General features: G+C 42.4%; 1 protein-coding gene across 1 annotated transcript in view; it reads left to right on the forward strand.

Annotated features, from left to right (window-relative positions):
• TAF2 (TATA-box binding protein associated factor 2) overlaps positions 1 to 25,689 on the forward strand; it is a 160,342-nt gene that overhangs the window by 109,438 nt on the left and 25,215 nt on the right. Inside the window, exons 21-22 of the mRNA XM_077493254.1 lie at positions 7,987 to 8,056; positions 16,935 to 17,044. Of these exons, the coding sequence (XP_077349380.1) occupies positions 7,987 to 8,056; positions 16,935 to 17,044 (180 nt within the window). The remainder of the gene's footprint in view (positions 1 to 7,986; positions 8,057 to 16,934; positions 17,045 to 25,689) is intronic.

A 25,689-nucleotide genomic window follows, 5' to 3' on the forward strand; every position in this document is an offset into this window, starting at 1 on the left:
CGAAAAAGTTTGTCCGATGGAGCGTACACACGGTCGGATGTTGCTCCAAAACAGCTAATTTGCATGATCGTGTGTATGGGCCTTTAGTGTCACTGGTTCCGGCAAAGAGTCAAAAGTGTCAGTGTCCAATTGTCCGCCGCAATATTGCAGTCCCACAATAAGTCCCTGATCGCCGCCATTACTTGTATTAAATTAATAAATAAAAATTCCAGTATATATACCATAGTTTGTAGATGCTATAACTTTTGCTCAAACCAATCAATTCTTATTGGGATTTTTTTTACCAAAAATATATAGCAGAATACATATTGGCCTAAATTTATGAAAAAATGCTCATAAAGCCTCTCTGCTGTGCTTTTAATCTTCATTCAAAATAGTGAGTACTCCATGTAGTGCAACCAGCTCCCATTGGGGTACAAGCTCTCCAAATTTAAAGTGATTGTAAAGGTTTTTTTTTTTTTATTAGAAAACATGTTATACTTCTCTGTGCAAGAGTTTTGAACAGAGCAGCCCTGATCCCCCCTCTTCTGGGTTGCCTCAGCGGGGCTCCTGGCTCCTCCTCCTCTGGGTGCCCCACAGAAAGCTGCTTTCCCTGGGGGCACCTGTGTGAGCATGCTCCCGAATCCTGCTGCTGCATTGTCCATTGAAAAAGACAGCAGGACTCAGCCCCACACCTCTCTCTCATGTCACTGTATTTAATTGACACCTAATGGCTCCTGCTACTATCACTCTATCCAATGAGGCCGGAGATACTAGAATGCATTAAAGTGGTTGTAAACCCTCCCGCACAACGTTGTCCCATGTAAATCGGCATAAAAAACCCTAATAAACACTGCTTGTAGATATCTCCTTGCTTAGTTTTGTTGTAATCCTTTTTGTTCTTTAGAATGACGTCACTGAGCATGCCCAGATCTCCCCTAATTTACGGCACACTCTATGTGCTTGTCTATGTGTTATCAGGACTTCCTACGGCACACTACTGATATCCCAGGAGACTGCAGAATCATTCAGAGCTTCCTCCTACACCCCATGTGACATGACATGCAGTGTAAACTTGGCCATTATTGCAGTCTTATCAGCTGACGCTGATAGGACTCACACAGGCAAACATTAGACATCGGCACAAGTAAATACTATGAAATAAAACAAGTCAGTAGCTATGAACAGGGAAGCAGGGTTGCCATAGAAACATTGGATTGAGAAAGAGGCTTGGTTAACAGCACAGGAAGTGCTCAATGTAAGGGCGGAAATACACTCCACTGTGCACTCAGAAAACAATACTTAAGATGGCGCTGCCTAACCCCTGGAAACCAATTTTTTAAGTTTCCTTTAACAGTAAGTAATATGTGATTTGGGCTGGATTACAGTGGCTATAGTTTGATAATTACCTATTATAATGGACTAAATGAAAAGAAGCATCAGAGTGGGAGAGTTTACTTCCTCTTTAAAGTGAATGTAAACCCACTCTCATCCTTTCTAAACTACTGCAATATTGGTTATCTAGAAGGATATACATGCCTCCTGCATGTATACTTATCTGTCAAATGTCTCCCCTCTGTCAGCTATGAGACCCGAAGAACTGCAAATTTTGTGGGTGGGTCTGTTTTCCAGGGCTCAGTGGGTGGAGTCGTGATGTCAGTAGACTCCCCGCCCACCTCTACACTCCCCTTATCAGCGTACATTTTCTCCTGTGTATTTCTTACACTGAACCTCTGCTGTGATCACTAACATCCAGTCAAAACCCAGAAAAGTCCCCACATGACTTCAGCATGCCAAATCATGCTGAGGTGTGGAACAGCCAATCCTTGCAGAGCAGCAGAAGAAAGGAGTGGGGGTGGGAAAATAATGCATGTCTTGGGCTAATGCACGATATATGTAAATCACCTGTCACTCACAGCAAGGGGGAAGAGCAGACAAAGTTTTCCATGTTTGTCTGTTTTATTTCACTGAAAAAAGATATGAGGATTGCTCAGAGCTGGATTAACTCTCTGTGGAAAGACTGGGCACAGCTGATCTGAAATCCCATACTCTATATTGTGCCAGACAAAAAAGAAAATTTTCGGGTTTACATCCACTTTAAGGTGAAAAACCTTGAGCCTTTACAAACCCCTTTAAAGCGGGATTCCACTGTCTTGATCGTTTTTTTTTTTTTTTTTGCATACTGACAATCATTATTATAATTAAATCTAACACTTACTTTTTCGTTTTTTCCATCCAGCAGCATGCTGTTTTGTCATTAAAAAAGATTTTATAAAACCGTCTCCTGACGGTTGTCATTTTGCCTGTGGGCATGTGAAGCCCATAGGCATCCTCTTCCGGGATAGTGCGCTGATAAAAGACCAGCATGCACCACCCGTTCGATTAGATCTCGCGCATGCGCTATATCGAGCGCCGTTGTAGTGTCATATTTTGCTGCCTGTTGGAACGCACGGCACGAGTGTTTGGAACGCATCGCGCATGCGCAGTACGCAATTTCTGGCGGCAATGTCACTTCCGCAGCATCCTGTGATAGGCAGCAAAATATGACACTACACCCTCGGTGATGCCCAAGGCATCCTGGGAAATGGTGACATACTTCTCCCAGGAGCCTTAGCGAGCCGGGCTGCCGAGGGAAGTGACGTTTTTAGCCCGGGCAATGGAAGAGGCAGATTTCGTGGGACCACCTAGCAACCGCAAGAAATAGGTAAGTAAAAAATTTTTTATTATCCAATTAATTTTATTAAGACCCTTTGCTGCACATACAAGTTAGGTTATATTTTTGGTGGCAACACCACTTTAATTTACTTTCTGAAAACAGATCGGCCAAAATAGCTTTGTTTTACTCAACAGTGGGGATTCATCCTTCCAGCGGGTAATTTTCATCCAAGATAGATGTTACAAAACCCAGGGAAACCATAGCAGCACAATCATGTAATTCTGTAAAACATCCAATTTTTATTCATTTACAATCCTACTTCCAAGCGCAGGCTGTTTTTCAGCTCATCTCAAAACTCTGATACTCTGTGTTCCCAATGCGGACAGCTGCCAGCTATGGCTGAGCCTCAGGTCTTTGCTCTCTTTCTCTCCTGACTTGATAGCCTGCAGACTTACACAGATTGAACCACACCTCAACAACGTTTCGTCCGTAGAGGACTTTCTCATCTAATGATGTATTAATGAATGCAGAGATTCATGGATGTGTGTCTTTTATATCTGCCTGGAGCTCAACATTAAATGCACATAATTACCTGAACAAGCTCAAGCCATTGCCTCGTTTCTAAGGGCAGAAGGTGCCGCAGGCTCGGCCAGCTCAGAAATGTCACTGCTGCTCCTGCAGGCACTGTCTTGTTTCCACCACTATGCAATATCGATGCAATGTAATTGCCCTACAATAGGGGTTCCATTATCCTTTAGCTGATCTCTTTCCCTTGTACGCTTTAAAAGCATTAAATATAACTACAGCAACCTTTTAAGTGAGAATTTCCCATTAGAATCTTTTCAGTGGCCCCTCTAGTTAAATACCATTTGTTGACTCTTGCAGAGTTTAAATGTTGTAACAGAACAATTTTCCCTGTGCTGACATTGCGCTCACTTTACCAATACCGTGCATAAGAACAGAGTGTACTTGGCTCTTGGCATACTAGCTGCCAGCTTCAATCGGGTTGTTAATAATTTCATCATCTCATGAGGTGCTTTGCAGCCTGCAGGGTGTTTGATGGCTGACCGGTTTCCTGCTTAATATTGTAAATCTCTTCATGTTTGTTGCTGAATCTGAAAGCTTTACTAATAACTTTGACAAATGCATCAGTGAAGATATTAGGACTGTGGAGACATGTCCACTATGGTGCCACACAAGGTGTTCCTATATGTTCAAATTCTGGAAGTACATTATTAAATGCAGCCATCAGTCATGTGCAATGCAGATCACAAAGAAGCGCTATGGGATCAGGTGTGATGGCGATTCGCAACAGCCCACATGAAAAGAAATGGATCATTTACAGCAACAGTTAGTGCGGGGGTTAGGGATTTTCAACAAGGGTTAGTGCTGGGTTCTGGAAGGATTAGCTTTGGGATCCGTTGTTCAAGGATTAAAGTGATACTAAACATACACAATGTTTAACTTACATTGTCCCTTCTGTTTCTGTATATGGATGATGTCGCTGTAACCATCTAAGTACCTTTCTTCCTAATTCCATATACAGCAGTCACATGACCCAGACCTTTCCCAGTCTGTCTGCAGGGAAACCTAAGCAGGAGGAGCCTCTAGTTTTCTGCTTCTGATCACATGTACATAAATAAAAAACTAGAAGAAAATAAAACAGCATTTTGAATAAAGCGTAAAAATATCAATAAACTTTTTTAAATTGTCATACAAATATTTATTTTAAATCAAATATTTATAAGTTTTTGTCAATAATATGGTGTGGGCATATTTCTGCCAGTCACAGGCTGTCACGCCCTTCCAGCCTGTGTCTTAGAATAAGAGGGAGGGGAAGCCTCCATTAACCTACATGTTTAGCTGGTTAGTGGGCATGGAGGAGGAAGGAGGGAGTGGGCTGTCACTTACCGCTGTGTATACACCCACATGTGTGACTCTATAGTCACATGGGCTGCTCAGATGGGAGATAGAAAATTCTTAGCATAGAACATACTGAAAACTGAGCATGTGCAGAGTTGCCAACACCACTGCAAAATCCCTACCTGAATTGGGGACATGAAAAGAAGGGGAAGATAGAGAACATCGGGATCAACCAGGTTTATTGCAGATACAGAAAATGAATCTCATAGTGGCTGAGTGAGTATGGACAGCATGTAATACACCATTTATTGATAGATTATTACGATGTGGGTTTAGTGACACTTTCATGTTAGGGTTAGGATATAGAGAGATTAGTGTTATGCCTGGTACACATGATAAGAGTATCAGACAAATGATTGTCCGTGTTTTTTTTCTTTTTTTATTTTTTTTTTCCATGCTAGTCTCGTATCAAAAACCAATAGGTTACTGAAGTTATGAAAATTTTCGTACTTGGGAATACAACTTTGGAAGTGATACATTATAATGTGTTCTTTCATTTCCGATCATTCTTGGTCATGCAATTTTTTTTTTTGCACAAATACTATACCAATTACATGAAAATATTTCATTCTGTTATATGAAAAAAAGTTTTGTGTTGGTCCCCTCGGATAGTCGCATGACAGTCATACGAACTGTTATGATCGACAAGCTGTGTACTAACGATCAGATTACCAGGCAATCGTTCCCCCCAATCACCCCCCCCCCCCCGATCTTCTCATCATGTGTACTAGGCATTGGGGTTTAGGGAGGTTTGGGGTAAGTAGTACAGGTTGAGTTTTTGCGTGGAGTTTTAAAGTGGTTTACAGGTGAGTCCTTTTGACATCTTCTTTTTCCCCAGCTAAGTAATGATTCAGATGACTTCGGGATTACACCGGGATTTCCCCTTTTACCATCCAAATGTATCAAAATATTGTTTCCTTTATGTGAAAGGATACCTCAAACCAATGATGTGTTGGTGAGGAGCCTGTCAGCAAGTGTGGACCTACACCCTCCAGTCTACCGAATTCATCAGTTTATAGTGGAAACAAAACACACACCAGAACTCAATCAGAATAGCCAGGCAGAAATTCTTGTGGTTTCCCTCCCCTAATAAAGGCCATGAAACCTTATAGTGTTCTTTCCAGTCAGGCTGGTATTGTAAAATTCCTCAACTAGCATGCAGTTTAAGTGAATACAATTTTACACCATTACAGCTTGCAAGATGGAAGTAAAGATCGTAATACGTACCTATTACCTTAAAGTGAATGTCCATGCAAAAACTAAAATCCCTGCATCTTTAGCCACCACTAACCTATCTAGCCCTGAAAAGAAAAAAAAAAATCTGTATACATACCTTTTCTTCAGGCGATCCGACCCAATCTCCAGCGGCGGAAGCTTTGATCCCATGCTGAGCTGTCAGCTACGACTTCGCTGTGTGGGCGGGTGCAGATGACACGTCTGTCAATGGAAGCCCCATAGTAACTCTATGGGTGACGTCACTCCCCATTCTTTTCACAGCCCTTGTCGGATATGTATTCAGCAGAGCTTCCGTCGCTTTTCCCAAAGATCGGTGGTGCCGGCAGACATCCATTGGCTGACACCCGCTGACCGACTTCTGCTGTGATTAATTATGGCAGAAGTGGCACGCCCCCCCCAGAGGGAAGTGCAGAATCACGTTTGTGTGTGTGTATGTGTATAGATAGATATATATATATATATATATATATATATATATATATATATATATATATATATATATATATACACGTGTTCCTGCGCAGAACAGCTGTTCTATAGCAGTGGTTAAGCTTTGACAAACAAAAAACCTGGAAGCTGATTGGTTTCTATGCAGAGCTAGTTAGTAAATCCCATAGTGTCATCACATAATGCAAATGATGACATGAATGACACTGAATGAGTAAAGTGGACATGGCATCTGAAAGACGGTGTTTCCAACCGTTATGAAATTTAAGAACAGTTTTTAAAATCCGTGATTTTTTCATCTGTCAATGAATGACCATTAGGAAAAATCGCAGATTTTACAAACTATCCTTGAATTTAATAGAAGTTGGCAACCCTGCTGAGAGTCAATACCAGAATAAGTGTCAATCACAGCTGCAGCGGTGTAGGTTACTTGTAGGTTGAACAAAATTATCATAAGTTTTTTTTTTTTTTTTTTATTTGTCTACCAAAAAAAGGTACACATCTAAACATAAATACATATAATGACATCATAGAGTTAGACCAGCCAAGTTGCACCACTGCTCAGCAGCATCCCGCTGCTCTGTTCTTTCTCAACCGATGATGCCTAGAATTTAACTGTAAAATATATGTAAACCCAACACTTCATATTCCTGATATATGCGTGCTGTACCATGCACTTGTATGAAAAACGATCCTGTTTTTTTGTTTTGCTTCCTTTGTGTGAAATACCATTTGTCCCTGCAGTTCCTCTCCTTTCCTGTGAAAAACTGACCACATTAGGCATGAGAGCACAGCGTGGTCATTTCTCTAGCTGTGATAACTCAGCCTGTTTGTTCTCCAATGAACAGACTTGTGCTCCCCCCCCCGCCCCCCCCCCCCCCCCCCAGCATTCACTTTGAATGTCAATGTGCTGCTGTTTCTCCTCCCCTGGGTCTCTAATCTCCTTTTGAAGCTTAGAACGGAGGATATGAGATAAAGTGAGGCAGGGGAGTATTTATTATGTTTTTTTATATACATAAATGTTTTGCCTTTCATTTCTATTATACTGAATGGGTGGTTTTAGGGTTTACATATACGTTAAGACTGTAACCGTGTATATTTTTGAGTATGCACCAGTCACTTTTGGATTTTTTTTATTTTTAATCTCCATTTTGTTATACGGACATTAATTTGTGCTTATTGTGCATCTATTGGACTTTTACATTCATTTGTTTTCTGCTTTTGAATATGATGTTTGCACACTAATTGGGTTTTCAGAACTTATTATCAGTTGTACACCACACCACCATTATTCGTTATATTATATCATTTATTTACTGGGATTTTTATTGGATTTATCACACTAGCCTATATACGGCTTGGTGTACACTTGTTTTACCCGGCTTCTCACCTATGTTTGGGATTTTCTCCCTTGCATCTCATTCTAATCTTAGCTTCCCTTATATATTACACATGTGAGTTTTACATTTACTTTATTTTTTGTTGCATAGAACAGAGCCATTTCCCTCTCTTTGTACCTTTTTTATTGTAGATTTCACTTTGTGAAGTTTGTTTTAGGGAGGCAGCAGTTCATCCCACTCCTTAGTGCGGAACCCTTGTTTATTTTTCTGACGGATTTTTTGCTTGCCTTGGTTTTATGATCTAGTTTACCCTTAAAGGTGAAAGAGATCCTTTAATGAGGGTAATGACTCTGGTAAGCAAGTATTTATAATGGAAGTAAATTTGATTGCATCTTGTGTTTACAGCGGACAGAAGCTCTGATGACCTGCAGTGGTTGCTGAAAATGGCACAGGATGACCCACTGCCATATATAAGGTATGGTGTACAGCCTAAAAAGCAATAGAATGGGAATTAATAGGTAAATGTATGTTTTCACTTAAGATAACCTTTTCACGCTGCTTTTTGTTAAAACTGCAAAGATTCATCTGTTTTTCCATAGCTTTGCACAGTGCATTCTTTTACTAATCTGTTATCTGCATTCTGTTTCTTATCAACCAAATTTTATCAGGCTCTAATACAAAACAGAAGCCATTTTTAATTAGATAACCTCATGTGACTGGTGTTTATACTGACCAGCAATCCAGGTTAATTAGTTTTATAGAAGGAATTTTAATTGCACAGTATTGAAGCTATACCCACTAGGTGGCAGCAGAGTTCAGCTGTCATTGTATTGGGGGCAGTTTTACAGATGTGTACTGTAAGATGATCAGCGCTGCTCCTCCAGCTATAGAAAACACATTTTCCTTTTATGGCTAGCTTTCTGAGATTAAATAATCCAGATGTTATTGATGTGAGCTGGGCAGACTTCTGCAGAACCACTGGGGCTCATTTTGCAGCTTCAGTGGGGAAGATGCAGCGCTAGCCTGTAATATGTCCTTAAGCACTGGACTTTGCATTAGGTACTCACCTAGATACCTATGACCCAACATGTTGAGTCAGCTTCAGAGTGCATCACAGGTCCATGTTGCACCCACAGGTGGAAATCTGTCCGAAGACCCGTTTGGATGCAAAGTCTGGTAAACACTTGATGCCCTGAATGGCCTACTGTTGCCTATCCCAACCACCCGTGGCAAGTAATTGGGCTTGCCCCTATGGTTTGCAAGCTGACACCCTAAGAGTTGTATTTTCTTTCCCCCTACAAGTGTTACCCTGGGAGCTGCGGCCCTTTAAATTTTGTCAACACTCCATTTGAGCCTTGCGACAGACATTTCCCTTTGTTGTGTGCCTACAAAGACCAACCTTTTTTTTTTTGGCACCATGACACTTTTTTACAATTTGTCACCTGTGCCTTGTGTAGGTTGCAGCTCACTGTTGTTGCTGCCGGGTGCCTTGTAAGGGCTACATACACTCTCTCCTTCCACTAGTTCTGAGAAACATGTAGCTGTGCGCTTGCACTTTCTCTCCATCACTGCCAGTGCTTCAGCACCCTACACTGTAAGGCCAAGGATACCTCCTCCTTGTTGCTACCTTACAGTACATGGATCACAGTTGATCCTTTCTCCTGCATTGTTCATTTGGCAAGTCAAGAGGGAGTCTATGGATCATCCCATACACTTGACTTGCCAGGTTTGCCCTGGTGTGGTGTATCACAAGTTCAGCACTGGAATCGGTGAAGTTCTTCCTCCAAGTGGTTTGGAATGTGCTCATAATTGATGCAAACCTGTCTGGCTGGGGATGAGTCCTAGGTCTCTTTTTGGTACAGGGGGTCTTGATTGTTGAAGGAAGCTTGGCTTCCAATCCAAGCTTCAAGGAGTCACCAGATGTCTTGTGACTCAGTTACTGGCCTTGAAATAACTTTACGTTCCAGCCCTGTTTGTCGTGTACATCGCAGACATGGAAAATTAGCAGGTGAACTTCCTCAATCCTCAGCATCTGGACTGTAGAGAATGGCCTCTTTCATACCTGTTCGCAGACCCCTGTCGCAGGTCGGGAACACCGAACATTGGCCTCCGGGTTTCCAGGTTCAGCAGTGTATTTCACTGATTCTTATTGCACCAACCTAGGCTGATGTGTCAAACTTTAAAGTGCACTCTCTGCTGATGTCATGGATATCAGTCCAGGCACTGCGTCATCACAACAATGAAGTCTGGATCCACCAGGTGCTTGGACTGGTGCCCGTCTCAGCCTCTCAGCGAGCCGCTGAGACGGCCTGCTCTGCCCCATACACAGCTCAGCGCTCCAATGAGCATGGAGGGAGATGAGCAGAGAGCTGTGACTGATAGTCTGACAGGTGGTGTTTGTTTGCTCGGTTTTCAGTGTAGAGGCGCCGGAGGACAGATGAAGCATTGAACCAATGCTACATCCACCTAGTTAAGTATAAATGTGGGGGGGGGGGGACTCATAATTTTCTTTGAAACATCTCAAGGCTTTGTGTACACTTGGCCATCATTTACCACAGCTTCAGGAAAGCGCAGAATGAGGCTAAATCATTGTAATTTTTTCACGGCCAAAACCGATCCTGAGCGTGATTCTTCCGCGTTGAGAGAGGTTGAACCTCACCTACCTGCAGCAGCTCCTAAACTCTGCTAAAAGCCTATATGTACATTGATACATTGGCTTTTTATTAGGAACTTTGGAAAAACAAAACGCCAAAAGCTCCTAAACTAAAGTTTAGGAGTTGCTAGTATAAATGAAGCCTTAGGGGATTTCCTCAAATGTCTGGATGTGGTTTGATTCCATCTCTCAGCCCCCTTTCAACAGCCTGACTCTGTCATTAATGAGGGTCCCCCTAAGGGAATGCCTGCTTCTTATTCCACCATCACTGGATAGATTTGACAGGTCATCATCCAAGATTAAAGGCAGGGTTTCCCCTTTTTCCCAGTCTCAGATTTGCAAGGCTTCAACCTGGTCCTATGTTCACATGCTCCTTAAGTTTTACCAGATGGATGTTCGGGCCTCAGCTAATGCTGGCTTCGGTCCTGAGGTTCTTCAGGTGGTTTCTCTAGGCTGTTAACTCTATTAACCTGTTTGCCTTTTGAGGGCCTGTTAGCCTTAGTTTGCTCTGTTGCCCACTCCTCAGTTGGACTTTACTTGGATGTCCCAGTGTACCCGGATGCCCATCCCATGTCCCGTAATGTGTGACTAATAAATTTAGGATTTTGGACTTACCATAAGATACTTTTCTTGGAGTACATTATAAGACATGGCTTCCTTCCCTCTGTTCTTATGATCCCTCCTCCTACCACAGTTTTTGGTTTGCCTGTGTCTGCTCGGACACAGGCTGCCTTTCACGCTCGCCTGGGCTCTCTCGTCCCACTGGGAGGCCTGAGTGACTAACCAGCATGTCTGGAATTGACTGAACGGGTCTTGGCTCTAGTAACCCGGAAGCAATGTCATGACATCACTTTTGGTTTACTGAAGACAAATGCTCCAAATTTAAAAAAATTACTGCATTCAAAACAGCCAAACTTTGTGTTTTGAATGCTTTTAAGTGTAAAGGAGGGATTGGAGGTCTTGTAGATCCCAGATCCCTCCATAAAGAGTACCTGTCACTGACTAGTACTGTCACAAGGGATGTTTACATTCCCCGTGACAGCAATAACAATGATCAGGAATTTTTTTTTTTTTTTTTTTAAGAGACTGTAAAAAAAAAAAAAAATGTAAAGCTCCATATGTAAGTTGCATCCTACATTCCACGAATGTAAACGGCTTTCAAACCACACCTGTGAGGTATCACCACGATCGTTAGAGAGAGAACAATAATTCTAGCACAAGACCCTCCTCTGTAACTCTAAACTGGTGAGTAACTTGTAGAAATTTTTAAAGCGTTTCCTATGGAGATCTTTAAGTAACGTAATTTGTCGTCATTCCACAAGTGTGCGCAATTTCAAAGCATGACGTTAGGTATTTTTTTACTCAGCTTAACATCATCTTTCACATTGTACAAAAAAAAAGGGCTAATTGTATTGTTTTTTGAGTTTTTTTTTTTTTTTTTAATTCATCAGTGTCTTTTTTTTTTTCCCAAAAATTGCATTTGAAAGACCGTGTGACATAAAATATTGCAACAATCGCCATTTTCTTCTCTAGGGCAGTGATGGTGAACCTTGGCACCCCAGATGTTATTCAATTACATTTTCCATGATGCTCAACTACACTGCAGAGTGCATAAGCATCATGGGGAATGTAGTTCCAAAACAGCTGGGATGCCAAGGTTCGCCATCACTGCTCTAGGGTCTCTGCTAAAAAAAAAAAATATACAGTATCTCACAAAAGTGAGTACACCCCTCACATTTTTGTAAATATTTTATTATATCTTTTCATGTGACAACACTGACGATATGAAACTTTGCTACAATGTAAAGTAGTGAGTGTACAGCTTGTATAACAGTCAATTTGCTGTCCCCCTTTATGCAGCGCACCGATTCTTTTTTTTTTTTTCAGATCCTCAGAGTTTTTTGCCATGAGGTGCCATGTTGAACTTACAGTGATCAGTATGAGAGAGTGAGAGCAATAACACCAAATTTAACACACCTGCTCCTCATTCACACTTGAGACCTTGTAACACTGAGCCACATGACATCGGGGAGGAAAAATAGCTAGTTGGGCCCAATTTGTAAATTTCCACTCCGGGTGTACTCCCTTTTGTTGCCTTTTGTTACAAGCTGTACACTCACTACTTTACATTGTAGCAAAGTGTTATTTCTTCAGTGTTATCACATGAAAAGATATAATAAAATATTTACAAAAATATGAGTGGTGTACTCACTTTTGTGAGATACTGTATATATAATGTTTGGGGGTTCTACGTAATTTACTAGCAAGAAAAAAAAATGTCAGAAAAAGGCTTGGGCATGAAAGGGTTAAAATAGAACTATTTGCCCTGTGTACCATTATCATTAAAAGTGAAAGCAAATCCCAGATTTTGGGCTGTCCTCAGAAAAGTAATAGAGCATAAATCTTCTAATGGGTACACTTGTTCTGGTGACAGCCCCAAGGGATTCCCCTAAATTGCAGGGATTCCTCTCACTTCCTGTTTTGGCTATGAAACAAAAAAAGTGAAGGAAAATCTCCCCAATGGGGTACAGATGCCCGAAAAATAATCTGACGGGTTATAACCCTCCATTGCTCCAAAATCAAAACCATATGAAGGAGAAGGGATCTCACCACTCCAGGAGCACACATGCAGGCTGTAAACTGTCTCAGGTGTTTGCTATTGCCACTAGCAACAGACAAAGAAACAAGCTCTGGACTGCCGCACTCTTCAGAAAACCACTTTCTTTTATTGGAAAATCACATCACAGCTCAACAAACACAGCGAACAAGGAAAAATTGCTGACGTTTCGCACTAACTGTAGTGCTTAATCATCCTATGATTAAGCACTACAGTTAGTGCGAAACGTCAGCAATGCTTCCTTGTTCGCTGTGTTTGTTGAGCTGTGATGTGATTTTCCAATAAAAGAAAGTGGTTTTCTGAAGAGTGCGGCAGTCCAGAGCTTGTTTAAAATCAAGACCATAATGGAAAAAAAATGTTTTGCCTATAGTTCTAATTTTAGTACACCTATTTGTTACAAACAAAAACTGGATATCTTATGAAATAATAAAAAAATCTTTGTTTTTTTCCCCAGCGCTGTGGTTCTGGAGTACTTAAATCTTTGTTTTGCCTGCAATAGATTAGTACCCCAGAATGGGGGGTATCTTGGGAGGCTCAATGCCCAGGAAGATTGGCCCAAACTATTACAAGCCCTGTAAACACATGTAGATCTCGCTAAACGCAGTCCAGACGAGATCAGCATTGGCGGAAGTTGAAAGCCAAATATATATGTTTTTTTTTTTTTTGCTTTGACAGCATTTAGCTGGCTTTGTGTGTGTTCCTTCAGTTTATGTATACCGTGTGTGTTTCGCAAAACGTATTAACTGCTGTATAGCTTGCCGCAAGACAGCAGAGAAGTCGGAATATCGTGACTCTGCTTTTTCTATGTTCTAGACATGGGAACGCTGATTTGAATGTGCTCATAAATTGTAAGAGGCCCCTTTTGTGGGGATAACCACAGCGTTAGCAGATGGAGGGGCTGTTCTGGCAAACAACTACGGGGGATGTCTTTATGCCGCCAGCATAAGTAACTGTTCTTTACTTACTGCTGTGACCTTGCATGTGCTTTTTTTCCCCTCTCATTTAAAAAGCAGCAGCTAAACACTGAATGAAATTAAAAACAGCCGATGTGTTGATCTTTCCGCATTAGGCAAATCACAGCAGGCAAGCGCTTGGCTCAAGGGTGGAGGCAGGACACGCTCTCAAAATCAGTTATCTATATTTAAAATATATAAAATTTACTTTTCTATCACAAATCACTGCCTTTAAAAAAAAAAATATATATATATATAATATATTTTTTAAATAGTAGGCATTTATTAGGCATTAGTGCTAGTACAGAAGGTGCAGGGCGTACAAGTAATTGTGGTCCCATGGATAACCAAGGCAGCAGTAGATGTTCAAGGAATCTCAAGTATCAGAAAAGAAAAAAAGGAGAGCATAAAACTGGAACGATGGGCAAATAGGGTGTAGTTGAGGGTAGGGGAAGAGGGATGAGAAACTGGTGGGGATGAGGAGAGAGTTGGGTGTCCAATGAGGGGTGTCAGGATTGCGACAACTGCTACTTGTCAGTATTGATGGTTAGCGTTACAGGAGATGGTTGTAAAGGCTGAAGGTTTTATTACCCTCATGCATCCTATGCATGAATATAAAAACCTTCAGTATGCTATTCTTCCTTGCAGCCATACTAGCCCGATCGTGATCCAGCGTTGTACATGAGAACAACTGCTCTCCCGGGTCTCTGCCATTGTCTCCCACTGCTGTCAATCACAGCCAATGTGGAGAGCGCAGGAGGCAGGCCAAGTGGGCTCAAGTGCCTTCATAGCAAGAGGCTTGCTATGGGGGCACTTGGAGAAGAGGAGGAGCCAGGAGCACTGGTGGGTGATCCGAGAAGAGGAGGATCCGGGCTGCTCTGTGCAAAACCACTGCACAGAGCAGGTAAGTAAAACATGTTTATTAAATAAAAAAGTTACCCTTTTAATATCAGTTTAAATTGTGCAGAGCTCAAGAAAGCAGGGAAGTCAGTCCCTCAATGCGTTTTTAGGTGCTAAAATGTTTAACTTTTTTTTTCTTTTTTTTCTTTTTTGCATCTGTGAAAGTGTGGATATATTTGTAGCACCATCCTATAATAGGTTTACTAGAGGGGTTCAGGTAAAATTAGTCTTTGTAAACATTGGCACAATGTGTGATTATTTTTGACTGGGTTTTACAGGCTGCAGGCTTAACTATTTCCCCCTGCCTTCTAGTAGGTTCTAGAACAGGGATAGGAAACCTCGGCTCTCCAGCTGTTTTGAAACTACAAATCCCATCATGCCTCTGCCTCTAGGAGTCATGCCTGTGATTGTTAGGGTCTTTCAATGTCTCATGGGACTTGTAGTTTCAAAACAGCTGGAGAGCCGAAGTTCCCTACCCCTGTTCTATAATGCAGTGGACTGGAAGAGGCAGACTCTGAGCTATGAATATTGATGGGAAAATGTGTGTCCAGAAGGTGAAGAGAGAATCCATAATTAGTCTGAGGCCTGGAGCAGCAAGGTTCTTGTCCTGAAGGACGAGATCCCAGCCTGAAGCCTGTTGAAAATAATTAATCGTTGTCCCAGTTCTGTGGGAGCTTGGGGGGGGGGGTGCCTATTTTCCTAGAAGCAGTTTTGAACCAAGTCATGGGGATGCACTGAGGATTCAGCCTGCTACAGTGTCTATGTAATATTGGCCAGGTGGTATTCAAGCATCTGGAGACAGCAAGTAAAGGCCTGGAAGAGGGATCCCGGTGACTGTTTTAGTGCTGCTAAAGTAGGATTTGCTCTTATGGGAGTCCCAAAAGTGTTTGTGTCTCTGTCCAGGGGGTGGGGGAGTCCTACAAATATTTGTGCACTGAATTCTGAAGCATCACAAAGCTTTCCCACACCCCATCCAAGTTTAACTAGCAGTAATGCATAAAAAGACATGCACCACTGGGTTATTGTGAGAAAGACTGTTCAAATGTTGTATGCCTGGGGATCCAGACAGGAAGAGAGCCTGGGACTAATCGGTGAACCTGTAAGGGGTCTGCGCTACATACAGTGCTTTAGCAAATCAAATGTCATTCAGTTAATGAACGAGATCTAACTGGGTATGGTTAGCTTAGAGCAGCCCCCATCCTCCTCTTCTCCGTTCCCTCACCGACACTCCTGGCTCCCCCCCCCCCCCCCCCGCTGAGTGCACTTGTGTGTGCTTGCCCCAGAGCTGTGTGTCCATAAGACAGAGCGTGGTTCAGCCCCGCTCCCTTCTCATTGGCTGTGATTGAAATGGCTCCCGCTGTTGTGTCTCAGCCAATGAGGAGGGAGAGACCCGGGAGAGCCGCTTCTCTCATGAACTTTGCTGGATCGGGCTTAGGTAAGTATTATGGAGGTGCTGAGGGGGGAGCTGCCGCACTGAAGGTTTTTTACCTTCATGCAAAGAATGCATGAAGGCAAAAAAAAACTTCAGCATTTACAAACACTTTAAGTCCCTTTTGTTGTTCCAAGGACCAACACCTATTTTAGTTGAGCTTCAGTTATTAGAGTTCTTTTATCACACCCTCGAAAATTGATTTAGTTTTGGGTAGATGCTAACAAGTTAAACATCCTTATAGCTCCTTATATTTTGTAGGGACTCTACATACCTACTGTTTCTGGAGATCCACATTCCTGCTGTGCCCATAATGAGCAGCTCTCACCTTCCCTGTTAGATTTTTGGAGGGGTTGTCTTTTTTTATTTATTTATTTATTTATTTTTTGCATTATGGAAACTGTTGCTGGGAACATCTTGTTTACACTGGTGGTAGCGATCACCACAGCAATGTGTTTAGACATTGATATAATTAATGGCCTGTTTATTTGGATTAAGGCAATTGTTTTTCAAATTGTTTCCAAGCGCCTGGAGATGTAGCGCACGCACGTGCCGGTTTGTCTTGGTTGTGCAATTATTATGCATTCTTTAACCCCTTTTTAGTGAACAATGCCAGCAAGTTTTATGTTGATCTAGTAATCTGTAAGTAAATGGACTCGCTGCTATACTTCCCATAGAGAGCCTTGGTGATAGATGTGGTTCCCTTGTACAAGATGTTTGTGAAATCAGAATACGTATGTATTTCATTAAACGCTGGAGCAATCAGATGTTCTCTTTTGCTTACATTGTTCCTATTTCTAGGCATAAGATCTTCTACATGTTGACAAAGAACCCACCGTTCACAAAGAACATGGAGTCACCCTTGTGTAATGAAGCTCTTGTTGACCAGCTCTGGAAGCTGATGAATTCAGGTAACCCACTAAACAGGCTTATAGAGAGAGTTCAAAAATTTTGTATGGTTTATTTTATGATTTTTATTTTTAAATTAAACTTATTCAATGTTATTAGCTGTCTTTTTTTCTACTTATTAATGCGCTAAAAAAAAAAATTATATATATATATCTATCATATTTTTATTTTTTTTGTCATTGCTATGCAATTGTTATCTTTAAATCATTTACATTAATACAAGAGGTATCCATCACTCAGTTTGCAGTACATGCTGGGATTTCTATTAATAAAGAACATCATTGCCTACTTGCTTTTTGGTAGCCTGTTTAACTAATCTATATGATTTGTCTATACTATAAGGGAGGTAGATTCCTGCTTAAAGTGGTTGTATAGTCGATTTAGGTACTTTTACCTACAGGAAAGCCTATAATAAGGCTTACCTGTAGGTGAAAAAAAATCCCCTAAACCTGTACGGTTTAGGAGATATTCCCCTCGCAATGCGCCGCTGACTGCAACGGCGCATGCGCACAAGGGATTCTCGGCTGGAAGTCCGGCAGACTCCGGACCCTGCCGGGAAGAAATCTCCCGCGCGCATGCGCGGGAGTGCCAATATCGCAGCTCCGGCCACTCACAGCGCCGGAGCCGCGATACCCGGAAGAAACGCCAAAGGGAACATGTCAGCTCCCTCGGCGTGGATCGGGGCCTCGTTCTAAGGTAAGTATTTCATAATGCGCTAGTATGCGGTGCATACTAGCTCATTATGCCTTTTCCTTTGTAGGTGAGTTAAAAAAAAAATAATTCAGCGGGTATACAACCGCTTTAAAGTGCAAGTTCACCTTTACAGAAAAATCTGTAAGGTGAACTTACACTGGACTGCCTCCCCATCAACCCCCCCCCCCCCCCCATCCCCCCATGTAGCTTTTACTTTTTTTTTTTTTTTTTTTTTTTTCAACTATTACAGGTATTTATATAGCACCATCAATTTACGCAGCACTTTTACACATATATTGTACATTCACATCAGGCCCTGCCCTCAAGGAGCTTACAACCTAAGGTCCCTTAGAATGTAAGCTCCTTGAGGGCAGGGACTGATGTGAATGTACAGTATATGTGTAAAGCGCTGCGTAAATTGATGCCTTCCTTGGATGGACTCGGCTCGCTCCGCTGATCCCTGTTAAACAGGCGGATGGCAGGTCCATCTCCGCTCACTGTGCAGAGCGGAGACAGATCCAGTTCAGCTCTCCTCTTTGGGCAGATCAGATAAAAATGTGCCACCTGTCCGTTTTCATCTGATCCGCCAGTCGAATGGAAAATAGGACCACCATTTGATCGGATTGGATAGCGGCGGATGTCAGCAGACATGTCACCGCAGACATCCGCCGATCCATAGGGGTGAATGGAGCATCTGATCAGGTCCGTCTGACAAGCTGACAGGTGTACCTGATCGGACAGCCTGTGTGAAAGGGGCCTAACTCACATTCATACATACTAGAGCCCATTTAGACAGGAACCAATGAATCTACCAGCATGTCTTTTGAGTGTAAGGCCTCATGCACACTGTACATTTTTGGACGTTTTTACAGCTGCTGTTTTTGGCTTCAGATGTTTTTTTCTACAGTCAATAAACTCACACATAGGCTGTTACCAAGTGTTTTTGGCTGTAAAAAAAAACCCAAAAACGCGGCTCACCATAGTTTTTACATTTTTTTGATCCATTTAAAATTTTAAAAAAAACGCTATTGTAAAAACGTTGAAAAACTCACTGCAAAGCTACTGGCGTTTTTACATACCGTTTTAACATCCAGTGTGCATGAGGCCTAAAACGAAACCGGAAACCCACGCAGGCACAGGAGGAAGATGCAAGCTCCAGGCAGGTATCACCGTGGTTGGGATTTGAACCAACGACCACAGTGCTGCCAGACGTAAGTGCTAACCACTTAGCTATGGTGCTTCCCACATTTACTTCCTGGAATCTATCTGCCCTTAGCTCAGGGATGCCGATGGGAAGGTGTGGTTAGCTATAAAAGTCCCTTTACCATATGAAAGAAAAACAAATGCCCATGAAGACTCCTGGGATATAGAACATTATTTTGGCTAGGTGCTGATTGACAAGTTACAAGCTAGTGAATCAGTAATGACAATGCTGAAAGCCTGACATTTGTTGGACTCACCCCGGAAAAATGGATGCAGATCCTCTTATTGCAGGACTCCTTTTTGGGGGGGGGGGGGGGTGTCATCTAGTTTTCAACAGAAGCAGCAAATTAAATAAAGTAAGGGCAGGCGGGACTTTTAAGATATCAAAGGATATAATATTCAATCAAAGTAGAAAAATATATACATTTTATTTAAACAATCCTTTAAAATCACAATAAACATTTACAAGAATCACGTATTATCTCTTATGACATGTACAACCACTTATTACTCAACATGTTTCACTCAGAAGAGCTTCTTCAGGAGTTTTTGAAAGTGTTGCATGAAGTTATATATACTATAAGAAAAACAACAATTGTAAATAATTACGCTTGAAAATTGCCATGGCTAAAATCGCATGGCATTTCAATAAGACATACCTGTATGTATTTTGAAGAAAATATTCATACATTATACAAAGTACATTTTATACAGAATAATGGTAAACTGGAGATGAATGCCTACCGGATGCTTGTGTTCAAGAAATATAAATGTTTTGATTCCTAGATTGAAGCCAGGATTTACAGGATAGGAAGACCTTTGGTAACCAGAGACAGAAGAGGAAAAAAAAAATCATCATGTTGGATAAGGATAGGAATAATATTAATAAATGTGGGGTAATCAGTAAATAGGGTAAACGTTTACCTAAATTCCAAACAGTAGAATAAGATGGAACCAATTTAATCTTCCATCCCTAAGATGAGGGGATGATCAAATGGTTGGGACAATAAACAGGGGGACAGGAGGTGGTAAGTGCCACCCCTTTTTTCCAGCGCCCAGAAACACACCTGTGGCACTCCTGTTGGGTTCTACTGTTTGAGGGAGCAACCTGTATTGTCCTATAATCAAGTAAAAAATGCATTTTTTTTATTAATGGTGATCTCTATATAAATATGGTTTAAATTTTCAACATATTAAATGTTTCCAATCATTGTCTGCAGTTAACCATGGGGATAAGTTTGAAAGGGGGGAGAAAGTAAAAGCAGAGCCCACGAGGACCAGATGGCATTTAAAATCCTCCATAGCTCTGCGGACAATACCCCCCTTACACTGCATAGGCAGATGACTAAACACCAAGGAAGCTTCTTTGTGAAATGTTCTGGATTATGATGGGTTAATTTCTATGAATTTCATACCACCTCATGGACTTATCGCTTTCAACTTTTACTGGGCGCCGGGAGAACAACTATCGCCATGCTTTTGTGTTCTGACACTCGACCTTCTGGTCTCAGCTCCTGCAGCTGCAGGGTTGCATCATGCCCCCTCCTTGTCCTGCCTACCTCCTCCTACCCAGTCACAACGCTTTGTATTATGTGAACAAATTCACAAAATACAGAGGGGTGGTGTGGACAGAGATGCTCTATGTGAGAAAGCAGTGTCTCTCCTGTCAGAGTGTCAGAGCCCCAGGAGAATAGTGATGGCTGCACTTCTGGAGCTCCGTAAAACTGTCAGATGTCCACAGATAACACTCGCCTCATTGGATGTAACTCAGTTTGCCAGCACATGTTACAAAGTTCTAAACAATTTTATATATAGTGCTGCTCTAATAACATGTGCAACCAATAATGGTGGAAAAATAGTGTGCTGTCCAACATGGAGTCTAGGATATACACAGTCCAAAATCCATCCAGATATATGTGGCACTATCGTGAGATCGCCACTGACTTCCTATAAGGTTGTGCTTAAGATCATGGATTTTGGCTGCATACACAGCAGCGGTTTTACATGAGTGAGGCAGCAGTACTCCCCCTTTTATTAAGGCTTACTTAACATTTACAAGTAAGTGCATATTTGTTTTTGCCATATCAAAGAATGTTTCAAGAAGTGAGCATTATGAGCTTTATTTGTTTCTGAGCTGAGCCACATGAGGCTGTGTTTGGAGCTGGCTGTGTTCATGGTTCCTACTGATGATTTATTGAAGTTGTGTCCATTCACCTATGAGAGTATCCATCTATGTCTGGGGTGCTCAACCTTTTGAAGAGTGAGGGCAGGGCCACTTTAGTGACTTGGTAACTGGTCGCGGGCCACAATGAGTGGAGCAGAAGGAAGACAGTTCCATGTCCTATGCAAAGTGGATGCGGATACAACCCACTCTACTCTATGGGCCCTTGGATCACATCTGCCCAGATAGAAGGGGGCGAATCGGATTGGAGGTAGGTGGGGTGTAAATGTCCAGAAGTATGTTTACATCTGCGGCTCGATAGAGGTGAACGGAGGGTCAGACCGATGGTGTCAATTGGACCTAAGGCTGTTTTCACACTGATGCGCTGTGGTTTACCCACACGGAGGGTGCAGACAAGTGCAGCTGTGGCTTCCCTGCAGGTTAGCTGTACTTTGCCATAGACTTCTGTTATATCCTGCAGGTGTGGTGCACTTTCTGAAAGTGCACTAAACTTGCAGGTAGTAACAGAAGTCTATGGCGCAGTGCAGGTAACCCGCAGGTGTTCTGCGCTGTACCTGCAGATCAGTTTGAAAGCAGCCCAGTATCCACCACAGAACAGATATGCACATATATACACTGTGATTTAAGTAATAAACGTAACTTTAATAACAGTTTTCCATCCAGGTATCGCCGGCTGTTGTCCCAGGCAGATCGCATTTAGTATCACTTCACCTGTGATAGGAGGTGGCGCTATACAGGAAGCATCGGCTTATGAGGCTCTGCAGCGACTTGCTTCCTCTACCAGTGTTTTTTTTTTTTTTTTTTAACAGAAGCTCTACCAGTGGATTTATTCTCAACACTGATGCTCTGGGATGGCGGGTTGGCAACCCACAATCTGGGCTTGCCAACCCACCATCCCAAAGCAGGAGGTCACGGGCCATATGTGGCCCCCGGGCCACTGGTTGGGCACCCCTGATCTATGTCTATTGATCTGACTTTTCTTAATCATCATGCTAAGTTTGGCCTTTGTAGTAGGGGCTAAACTATAGGCTGAGAGCACAACCTTAAGGGAAATCGGTGCATTCCTCACAGTTTTGTCATATACAGTGTATACCTGGAAGGATTTTCAATTCATTATTTGACATAGACTCTATGTTGGAATTTGCACCATAAAAAATACTGTACACTTTTTTTTTTTTTCTTCACCATTTATTGCCATTGCATTTCTTCTCAATCCCTGTCATGTGTCTGGGAGAGGAAAATGGAAAGCTCCCCTATGTGACATAGCAAGGGAAAAAAAAGAAGAAAAACCTGGCCAAGGTTCAAATAATTCCCTACTCTACCCAGAACTAAAAATAAAGATTTTGCTATCCATACATTGCCATTGCCACTGGAGCATTGGCAATGGCAGCTATTTGTTCACGGTCATACTAACTGGATGGGCACATGTGACATTTTCACAGGCTGTGAGCTTGCTTACAAAAATGGCATGGCGCAGATGGGGAATAACTATTATCTTTGTGGCGTTTAACCCCTGCCTGGAGTTCTGCTTTAAGTGTACAGAGAGCCTAGGAACAAGTTGCTTGTGTTGTATAAAGGCCTCTAGCAAAGCTGAGCAGTATTTAATGTGCCCCATGTAAATAGTTATTTGTGAAGCCTTCCATTGAGAAAAGACGCTCTGGCATATGCATTTAACCACAATCTCTGTCCCCTGGGAAACCACACATAGACTGCTGGCTTAATTACTAACTGAGGCCATCTTTAGGGGACTTTTTTGGTTTTCCTGCTCGGGTTTCTCTCATAATGTGTGAAAGGGATATTTGAGCCTGTCACATCAACAACACTTGTAACTTTTTGGAAACCACGTGCTGAGCAAGCATCGTGCATTTCATGGCTTCCCACTGAGAGTCTTTGTAAAAGTGCTTGATGTGTGCATCAGGAAAAACATAAAATCCCTGCAACTGAAGTGTCATGTACTGTATGAGCCTAGGTTCTCTTGGCAGGCCATTAAGTCTAAGAAAAAGCAGCGTTTGATGGAGCTTCGTTTACAGATGGCACGGAGATGTGTAATATAGGAGATTAAAGGGTTTGTAAAGGCAGAAGGTTTTTTAGCGTTATGCATTAATAATAAAAAGCCTTCTGTGTGCAGCAGCCCCCCCCCCCCCCCCCCCTTACACTTACCTGAGTTCCCTCTCTGTCCAGCAATATCCACAAGTGTCTCAGCCGTCCGAGATTCTCCCTGCTGTTTAGCTGAGACACAGCAGCGGTGCCATTGGCTTCTGCTGCTGTCACTCAAAGTCAGTTAGCTAATCAGGGTAGAAAGGGGGCCGGGTTGGTGGGCCGTGTCTGAATGGACACAGGGATCTGTGACTTGGCTCGGGTGCCCCCATAGCAAGCTGCTGGCTGTGGGGGCACTCAACAGGGGGGAAAGACCTGGAGCACCTGAGAGGGACTCGAGAAGAGGAATATCGGGGCTTCTCTGTACAAATCCACTGCAACAGAGCAGGTAAGCATAACATGTTTTATATTCATAGGAAAAATAATCAAGACTTTACAATCACTTTAATATGGGTGTAACATGTTACTAAAGCTAGAGTTAATATTTAAAGTGTTACTAAACCCACACAAGTAAAAGCAGTCTGTATATGCAGAATAGTATGCTTGTTATACTCACTGTGGAACTTAAGGGGTTAATCCTCTGTATTGTGTAAAAAGTCTGTTTTATCCTGTATGCACAAATCCTCCCCCCTCCTGCAGGGTCTCTCTGGGCAAGGCCGGATAAGACAGTCAGAGTGGTCCCCCTGCTCAGTTTGGTCTTTCTTGGTGTAGAGAATATTTCCTTGTTGAGCTGAGCTAGTCAGGTCACATGGTATTGACATCACACATGTGGGCGTGCATACAGATCTTAAATGACAGCCCAGTCCCTGCCTCCCTCCTCCATGCCCAGTAACTAAAAAAGAACACAGTGGATGTGATGTCACATCATGATTGATGGATGATCCGCCTCCCATAACAGCGTGAGGACACAGACTGTAGTGGAATTCTCCTCCTACCTGAGCACTCAGGCGGACCCTGCAGTTTATCACGTGACCGTGGTATACAGATCAGCCAAAAAGGTATATAGTGGCAGTATTTTAATGTAAAAAGAATATTTATAAGCTGTATTTACTGCAGGGGAGTGGATGAACTATTTTCATATTACTGGGTTTTAAGTTACTCACTAGTAGTATAGCAAAGGATAAGGCTGAATGACTGCTCTAGTGCTTCTTCAAAGTCAAGTCAGCAATGGCAGCCTCAATATTTCTGTTCTGGGTTCCACCTAACTGTAGATTTAACATTCCCTTGCACAATTCCCATGCGGAGGGTCTTTTAATGCTACCTCTTATTGACAGCCAGAAGCCAACACTGCACTGACAGCTCAGATCTCTGCTAATGATGAGGGACCAATTGAAGAATGGAAGTGGTTCCTGAACACTTTGACAGTTATGAAAAAATATAAATATGCAATATATATCTTTAAAGCTTGTATCGTAAGCCAAACTCTTAGACCCCTTTCACAGGGGCTGTCTGATCAGGTCTGCCTGTCAGTTTTTCAGGCGGATCTGATCAGACCCTCCATTCACCCCTATGGAGCGGCAAAAGTTCGCTGACACACCCTGCTATGCAATCCTATCCTGTCCACCAAATCCAGGTGGGTTGTGGTCCTATTTTCCATCTGGCTGGTGGATCAGATGAAAACGGAAAGGTGGTCCATTTTCATTAGATCTCCCCGTAGAGGAGAGCAGGACTTTGACAGGTCCGCCTCTGCACAGTGAGCAGAGACGGACCTGACATCTGCCTTCTCCGCGTGGATCGTTCCCTGCTGAGCAAGCCGAGTCCATCGAATGGTTCAGCCCCATGTGAAAGAGGGGCCTATGATGTCTTCAAAAATGTATAAACATTTGAATATGCAATTTAATCAGTGTTGGTCAATTTAACAAGTGAATGCTGATGCTGCTAAATTTGGTAAGGGCAGCTAGGTCACAGAAACGTTAAAATGTAGATATGATGCTACCTGATGGAATGGAAAAACCTTACCATTACTGGGCTTCAAGTTCAGGAGCTGGACACCACTAGCCTGCAGTCAAGTTATTTTAGTTTTCTGCACTGTGATTTATTTCATTGGTTGTTGTAGACTATGCGGTGTGTTTTACTTACAACTTGTAATGCAGTTTTTGTCTGTACCACAGTGTTTGTTTTTTCATGGATTATTCACATTAGTGCACTTAATCTATGGGTAAAGCCTTCACTGGTTCACCATAGGGGCACCCCTAGATTCAGAAATATCTTGCAAAACATTTAGGCTGGGTTCAAACTTGTGCAATGACAGGTATGGCATGTGATTTGCACCGCATTGCTGTGCAGATCACATGTGATGTCTGTGTGATGCAAATTAAGCCATATAAACTGGCTGAAATCACATCATTCGCACCAAAGTGGTGCAGGGCCCTTTTTTTGGTCCGCTCTGGAATCAGGGGGCATGGGTGTTCACACGTATGTGATACGATTTCTGCACCATTTGACAGTTTACACTGCGATCTGTGAACCGAT

Source organism: Lithobates pipiens, unplaced genomic scaffold (genome assembly GCF_037356315.1).
Source record: "Lithobates pipiens isolate NorthernLeopardFrog02 unplaced genomic scaffold, aLitPip1_a1.2 Scaffold_19, whole genome shotgun sequence".
Lineage (NCBI taxonomy): Eukaryota > Metazoa > Chordata > Amphibia > Anura > Ranidae > Lithobates > Lithobates pipiens.